This window comes from Gobio gobio (assembly GCF_949357685.1).
Source record: "Gobio gobio genome assembly, chromosome: 16".
Lineage (NCBI taxonomy): Eukaryota > Metazoa > Chordata > Actinopteri > Cypriniformes > Gobionidae > Gobio > Gobio gobio.
Window position 1 is genome coordinate 12,805,157 of NC_137109.1, and position 7,537 is coordinate 12,812,693.

The 7,537-nt window shown below is 43.0% G+C and overlaps 1 protein-coding gene across 1 annotated transcript; it reads right to left on the reverse strand.

Moving 5' to 3' along the window:
* Positions 1 to 3,594: 3,594 nt before the first annotated feature.
* Positions 3,595 to 7,055, reverse strand: il21 (interleukin 21). The gene is made up of 7 exons (XM_079838308.1): positions 6,947 to 7,055; positions 6,746 to 6,840; positions 6,612 to 6,659; positions 4,968 to 5,090; positions 4,801 to 4,833; positions 4,394 to 4,477; positions 3,595 to 4,110 (listed from the first exon to the last, which is right to left on the reverse strand). The coding sequence occupies exons 2-7, from the start codon at positions 6,800 to 6,802 to the stop codon at positions 4,090 to 4,092; spliced, it is 366 nt and encodes a 121-aa protein (XP_079694434.1). The 5' UTR covers positions 6,803 to 6,840; positions 6,947 to 7,055; the 3' UTR covers positions 3,595 to 4,089.
* Between the last annotated feature and the right edge of the window lie 482 nt (positions 7,056 to 7,537).

Below are 7,537 nucleotides of genomic sequence, written 5' to 3' on the forward strand. Positions count from 1 at the left end.
AATTCCTCACCCTCATGTCGTTCCAAACCCGACCTTCGTTCATCTTCAGAACACAAATGCATAGGCAGAGTTTGGTACCCCCCCCCCCCCAGACCAGAGCCAATATATATTTATATATATATATATATATATATTGTCACGTCTTGGCGGTTCGGCGGAGGATCGCCTCTTGGGGATTAGGCAGAACGGTATATGGAGAGGTATATGGAGGAATTCTCTGAGCTTGCTTATCTGGTGAACTGGCCAGATGCACCGCTTAATGCGGTTTTCCTGATGGGCCTGGATGAGGACACAATTCGTTTCCTGGAACCTGCCTGTTCCTTTTCCCTAGTCGAAACAATCAATCTGATATTGTCCCTAAATTGTTCCGAGTTCGAGATTGTAGAAGAGGTTCCTAAGAATATGTGTCTTCCTCGTCCAGTCCCCTCAGAAAAGCTCGCAGCCTGGTCAGTTCACCCTCAGCCAGTTTCCTCCGCATATCCCTCCAGTGGGTCTGCCGGGAAGGTCCTGCCTGTCCCCAAGCCCAGGCAGAAGAGGAGAGCTGCCGCAAAATGCCCGTCTCAGGTCATGACGGCCGCTACCACGGCAGATTCACTGGAGCGGTATATAGACTTTGGGAGCGATCCTACCGCTCCGTGCCTCCTGGATTCCGCTCCAGACTCTCTTGTGCCCGTTCCGTGTTTCCTGGACTCAGCTCCAGCCCTCTTGGACCTCCTGGACTCAGCTCCAGCCCTCTTGGACCTCCTGGACTCAACTCCAGCCCTCTTGGACCTCCTGGACTCCGCTCCAGCCCTCTTGGACTTCCTGGACTCAGCTCCAGCCCTCTTGGACTTCCTGGACTCCGCTCCAGCCCGCTCCAGGCTTCCACGAGCCCACTCCAGGCTTCCACGCACATGTGGGTGGGGCTCTGGTTCGGCCTAGGCGCCCAAAGACTCCTGCTCCACCCAAGGCTCCAGACCCGCCCAGGCCTCAAGCTCCGCCCAAGGCTCCAGACCCGCCCAGGTCTCCTGCTCCGCCCAAGGCTCCAGACCCGCCCAGGTCTCCTGCTCCGCCCAAGGCTCCAGACCCGCCCAGGTCTCCTGCTCCGCCCAAAGCTCCAGACCCGCCCAGGTCTCCTGCTCCGCCCAAGGCTCCAGACCCGCCCAGGTCTCCTGCTCCGCCCAAAGCTCCAGACCCGCCCAGGTCTCCTGCTCCGCCCAAGGCTCCAGACCCGCCCAGGTCTCCTGCTCCGCCCAAGGCTCCAGACCCGCCCAGGTCTCCTGCTCCGCCCAAAGCTCCAGACCCGCCCAGGTCTCCTGCTCCGCCCAAGGCTCCAGACCCGCCCAGGTCTCCTGCTCCGCCCAAAGCTCCAGACCCGCCCAGGTCTCCTGCTCCGCCCAAGGCTCCAGACCCGCCCAGGTCTCCTGCTCTGCCTAAGGCTCCAGACCCGCCCAGGTCTCCTGCTCCGCCCAAGGCTCCAGACCCGCCCAGGTCTCCTGCTCCGCCCACGGCTCCAGACCCGCCATGGCAGCCAGAGGCTCCACCCTGGAGGCCCTCCAGTCAGGTCCCGGTGCCCCGAGGTTCAGGGTGACCCCCCCCCCCCCCCCCCCGTCAGTTTGACTCTTCACGGCGCGAGGACGCGCCTACCGGGAGGGGGGAGTTATGTCACATGTCTTGTCTGTCTCTGTTGTATTTTGTTGCATTTACTTCCTGGTTTCAGTTGTCACATGTTCCTTTGTCTGAGTTTCCCGCCACTCCTGTGTTTCCTTGGTTACCCATTCTGTTCAGCTGTGTTTTGTTATCTCATCTGTGTCACCTGTGCCCCTCGTTAGTCAGTCATCAGTGTTTGTATTTAGTTCCCTCTTGTTCATTCCTTCCTTGTCTGGTCTCCGTTATACTACCCGTTGTACTTACACGTTGTGTGTATGCTGTGTGGTGTTCTGTCCGATGTTTAGCCGAATAAATCTTTGTGGAAGTCCCAAATCTCCTCTTCACTGCTGCACCATACAACCGTGACATATATATATATATATATAAAATTCATATTTTCTCATTTTATTTGTCTTATCTTATCCTTTTAGTGTAGAATGAGTAAGGTTGATTGTTTTTAGGATGACAAAAAAAATTAAAAGTTACATTTTTAGGCTGATTCATTTTTTTAGGCTGCTCTATCTCAGTGGCCAGTCAAGTTCCTTCACACCAAACTCGGTCATCCATGTCTTTATGGACCTTGCTTTGTGCACTGGTGCCCACAAAAGTTGGGAGCATGAAATTGTAAAAAATATGCTGAAGCTGAAGCATTAAGAGTTCCTTTCACTGGAACTAAGGGGCCAGGCCCAACCCCTGAAAAACAACCCCACACCATAATCCCCCCTGCCACCAAACCTTACACTTGGCACAATGCAGTCAGGCGAGTACCGTTCTCCTGGCAACCGCCAAACCCAGACTCGTCCATCGGATTGCCAGACAGAGAACGGTGACCTTAATTGATATTCGTCTCCGCTGCTCTAGAGTCCAGTGGCGGCGTGCTTTACCACACTGCATCCCAAGCTTTGCATTGCACTTGGTGATGTAAGGCTTGGATGAGCTGCTCGGCCATGGAAACCCATTCCATTAAGCTCTCTACGCACTGTTCTTGAGCTAATCTGAAGGCCACACGAAGTTTGGAGGTCTGTAGCGATTGACTCTGCAGAAAGATTGCGACTTCAGTGCACTGTGACCCTCAGCATGGACCCTCACCCCGCTCTGTGATTTTACGTGGCAACGAGTTGTTGTTGTTCCCAATTGCTTCAACTTTGTTATAATACCACTAACAGTTGAGCGTGAAATATTTAGTAGTGAGGAAATGTCACGAATGGACTTATTGCACAGGTGGCAACCTATCACGGTACCACACTTGAATTCACTGAGCTCCTGAGAGCGACCCATTCTTTCACAAATGTTTGTAGAAGCGTCTGCATGCCCAGTGCTTGATTTATACACCTGTGGCCATGGAAGTGATTGGAACACCTGAATCAATCCATCCAATCCATCCCTTTTTAAAAATACAATTCAAATGTTCCTCATGCAATATGTATTTAAAACTGATTAGAGCACGTTACAGACTAAAATATAAAGTGATTTATATATAAAAATGTTTACACTTACATTTTTTGATGGTTATTTTACTTTTTAGTTAATAATAATGTGTATATACATATATATTTGAGTTCCTTTCTACATCCACTACACAAACACAACTTTATTTAAAACTATTTACATCCTGAAATTAAATAAATAATCTGAAATAATAATAATAACTCTATGATGTTTAAATCAGGGCACAACAAGTGAAGTTTACAAGATAAATGCCTTTCAAATGCAGGTTGTACTAAATCAAGCATGCAGTTTGAATTATAAGAGCCTATCTGTGGTTCTCAAGATCTTGGAAACATTTCAATAAAGACTTCTGCTTGTTTGCTAACCTTAACTGTTAGTGTATGTCCATTTCATACAAAAACACAAATAAATGTCGCTGGAAATAATCCGGCAGCATTAGGTTTTCAGGTATAAACCCTTTTGAAATACAGAGAATTCAATGTCCACCCCAAATAACTATCCTCACAGCCATGATGTAAACATAAAGAAATATTTAATGTCAAATAAATATCATCCAAAAAATACATGCATCTCATTGTGAGACATAATAAGTGTGCATCTGCTTTTTATCTGCTTTTTAAAGATGCGTTGGTAACATGATCTAAATGAGTGGTTTTCCTGAATCAAATTCTTAGCATACTACTCAAAAGCCCTTGTATTGTTGCATAACAATAATCTTAATCTTAAGCAGGGAAACACCCTTCAGGTTCTTTCAAGGAACAGGGCAGCAGTGCAGAGAGCTTACCACAATGTGGCGGTAAAACTAAGACATATTACATTCTATAAAGGTTAAAGTTAATAACATTTGCCGCCCTGTTCCTAAATGACACAAACAATCCTTTAACAGATCTCTCAGTTCAAATAAACAATAAAATGTTAAATAAATAATCAATAAATAGAATAGCAGTAGCAGACTCTTCTCTGCCGCGGGTCGGTGGGTAGTGTCATGTAGTCTCTTCACTCTTCTCGTCTCTACACTTTACTGGCATAGATCTAGAAAAAGGAAAGTAGGTCGTTACACACTGCTTGTTATCTCTGTTTATGCTTTCTGAGGAATCTTTTCCATTCCAATGAACAGTTAAAGAAAACCTCACGAAAACATGTGGTAACCTGCAACTGTTACCTTTAAAAAGCTGTTTTTAACCCATAAAAATGACTTTTATTTGTAGAAATGGACGTATTTGGGCTGATTCAGCAATATTGCTTGAATAAAACCATGTAATTTAGATGTTATCTATGAGAAAATGTGTACATGCAGGGATTGTTTTGAACCAACCTTTTGTAGAAGAGTTTGAAAGTTCTTCACAAACGTCTGGCTGTTAACCTTGCTGTACGAGTCACATGATTTGCACTGAGCTTTCTGAAACAGAACATTGTACACGTCAGAACTGTAATCATATTTCATTTTTGCCATGTAAACACTCTTAAAAATAAAGGTTCCAAAAGGGTGTTATGCCATAGAAGAACCATTTTTGGTTTCCCTTAGACCATTTCAGTGAAAAGTTCTTAAAAGAGCATTGTTTTTCTTAGTGTAAAGAACATTTTTCTACTATAAAGAACCTTTTGTTGGAATGGAAAGATTCCATGGATGTTAAAGGTTCTCCATGGAACCAAGACCTTTATTTTTAAGAGTGTAGAAAATGTTAATTTCCAGCAGTTATGTGTTGCTTTGTGTTTCCTTACCTGTATCTCGCTGCAACTGGGCAAACCATTCACCTGTGAAATAAAGAATTAATTAATAAATATTTCTGCATTTCTCATTTCTGAGGTGTATGTCTATTTAAATCCATGCATTCGGTTCACTAATCGTTCCATACAATGAGCAGAAGACATAATAATCACACACTCACAATGATTTGTTTTCGAAGCTCCCTGGAGATGATCATCAGTGATTTCTTTAGTTTAGCTTCAGTGACTGTCAGGTTCATCACGTTGGTCCTAAAACACTCCAGAGCAGATGCAACGCAGAAGTCCTATTGAAAGAAAACAAAACCAGCAGTTTAACACAAATGCACATTTTTTATTAAAATTAGTTTTTTTGGGCAAACCCCGTATACGAAAGCCTCTCGGTACTCGGGTCAAGGAATCAAATCTGCTTTCTGAAACTACCCAACAATGATCTCTCTCTCTCTCTCGCGCTTTCTCTCTCTTCCTGTCGGTATTGCATGCAGAAATCTATACATCTTGACTCCAAATTTCCCTTCTGCTCATTAAGCAGTTTTCACAGAAACTATGAGGAAACTCTTTGTTTCCACGCAGAACCCAAAACGTTTTTCTGCTTGAGAGTGTACAGAAACTGCCACTTTCATTAAGAAGTCATTATGAAGAACAAACATAACTGTAAAAATGTATACAGTTTTAATAATCAGAAGAAAAGGTTCTAAACGGAACCATAAAAGGTTCTGTCAGGCGCTACATACAGTCAAACCAAATTTTTTTCAGACACCTTCAACTTTTTCTCACATTATCACAGTTGACTGTTTATTGGCTATGGTTTATAAAATGGAAATAAAATATGACAACAACTCAATGCATTACAATCAACCAATCAGCTGTCAGCTGTTAAATTTAAGCACACAATTAGATAATATCAATTTAGGTCAACCAATGACCAAGTAATGCTTCATTTTGTTCAGTCTGTGGTGTCAAAGGTCGCATTAGCAATTCAAGAAAATTTTGCTCCCAAATTTTAATAAATTTTACTGGTAGTCACTGTATGAAGAATTTTTGGGTATAATATGTCACAGTTTACTTTATTTTGCTATCCTCACTATAGTGTCCTGCACCCACTAGTGAAACATTATATCCGTGTCTGAATCATTTTTGGTTTGACTGTATATAGAATTGGATCATTTTATGGATTTGGTCTTAATTAATCAAGTTATAATTAATTTTTATTTTAATTAAATTTCATGAACTAAGCAGCACGTAAACATACTTTATCCCTAGGGAAAACTCTTTAAACATGAAAGTGTTATGCAATCGTTTAAGAGAGTTCTTTGGAACCTCTATATAGAAGCGAGTGTGTAAGAACTGCAGCAGGTTTAACTGTGAAACAGGCCAAATCTGTTTTAGTGTATTATATTAGTCATCAGATTTCTCCTAAATGATGCAAACTTTCTCCTGACCAACTCGCGCAAAATAACTTGAATCTAAAAAAGAAGCAACTACAAAACGAGAGGGTGTTTGCCAAGAAAAGCATGACTAAAAGTTGCTATTTCTGTATTGATTTCAGCTCAGCAAACGATTCATTGAAATGTTGTTCATCAACCCACTCATTCTGGATGCATTCGAAAATCAATTCGTCTGAAGCTCGTTGAACTGAAACCCGCTCTGTGTAAGGTGGGCTGTATAATGACAGAATGTGTTTGTATCACAGCAGGCCGAATCACTGAGTCATGCAGAAACCGCTCTATGAAACAATAACCCTAATTATGTGGTCGTTCCCTAAAAACGGTGTAATGGAGCAGAAGAGAAGAAAAAGAGTTTCTTACCTTCAAATCATTGGTTGTGGGTGAGTAGATCAAAATTGTGCTTTTGTCCTTTTTTAGAGAAAAGAAGATCAGATTTAAAATGTGTACAAATAATGCCGCAGATCCCAGCCGTAGATCTTTAGAAATCAACTTACCATTCCTTTCTGGATCATCTTGAGTTCATGCATAACTTTGTTGAGCATGTGGATCATCGGCGGCGACTCAGCCTGCGAAACGAACCAACACGCCACTGCGAAAAGAACATACACAGAAGCCTTCATGTTTAAGCTGCAACGGTTCTTCGGTAAAGCTAGTTGGATTGATGTCCTTCATACTGTCAACAGGTACACAATCACCTTTATATAAGTATCCTTGAGGACGCAAGAAAACCACTTCTCTGTGGAGATTGGAAAAGTCGATTTTTACAATGAGTAATTTAGTTTTTCTTTTCCACTGGTCTTCGTCATGACTGTCAGTTGACAAAGATGCAATCGAGAGGCGCGTGCGCGGGGGTGTACGGATGCAGTGTGTGTGTTTCTGTGTGTGTGTGAACCTGACCCAGACTTTCTGCACACTTGGCAGGAAACTACAAAATGCTGTCAGTTCCTCTTCTCATTCTGAATCAGCATCAGAAACATGTGTGTGTGTGTGTGTGTGTGTGTGTGTGTGTGTGTGTGCGAGCGGCTATATGTGCGGCATCATCAAGCACAAGTGGATATGACAAAGGTGCTTTTTACTTTGCGGCTTCCCACACAAACCATATTGATTATAGACGAAAACAGGAAGTTTAATGTACTTTTCATTTTGTGAGATAAGAATAGACCCTGGAAATGAAATATTTGCACCCAAACCCCGCAGGGCATTAAATGACCTGTGTTTGGCCATATCGTTAACTAAAATTAAAACGGTAAAAAATACATTTTCGTTACTTAAAAAAGAAATCGCTA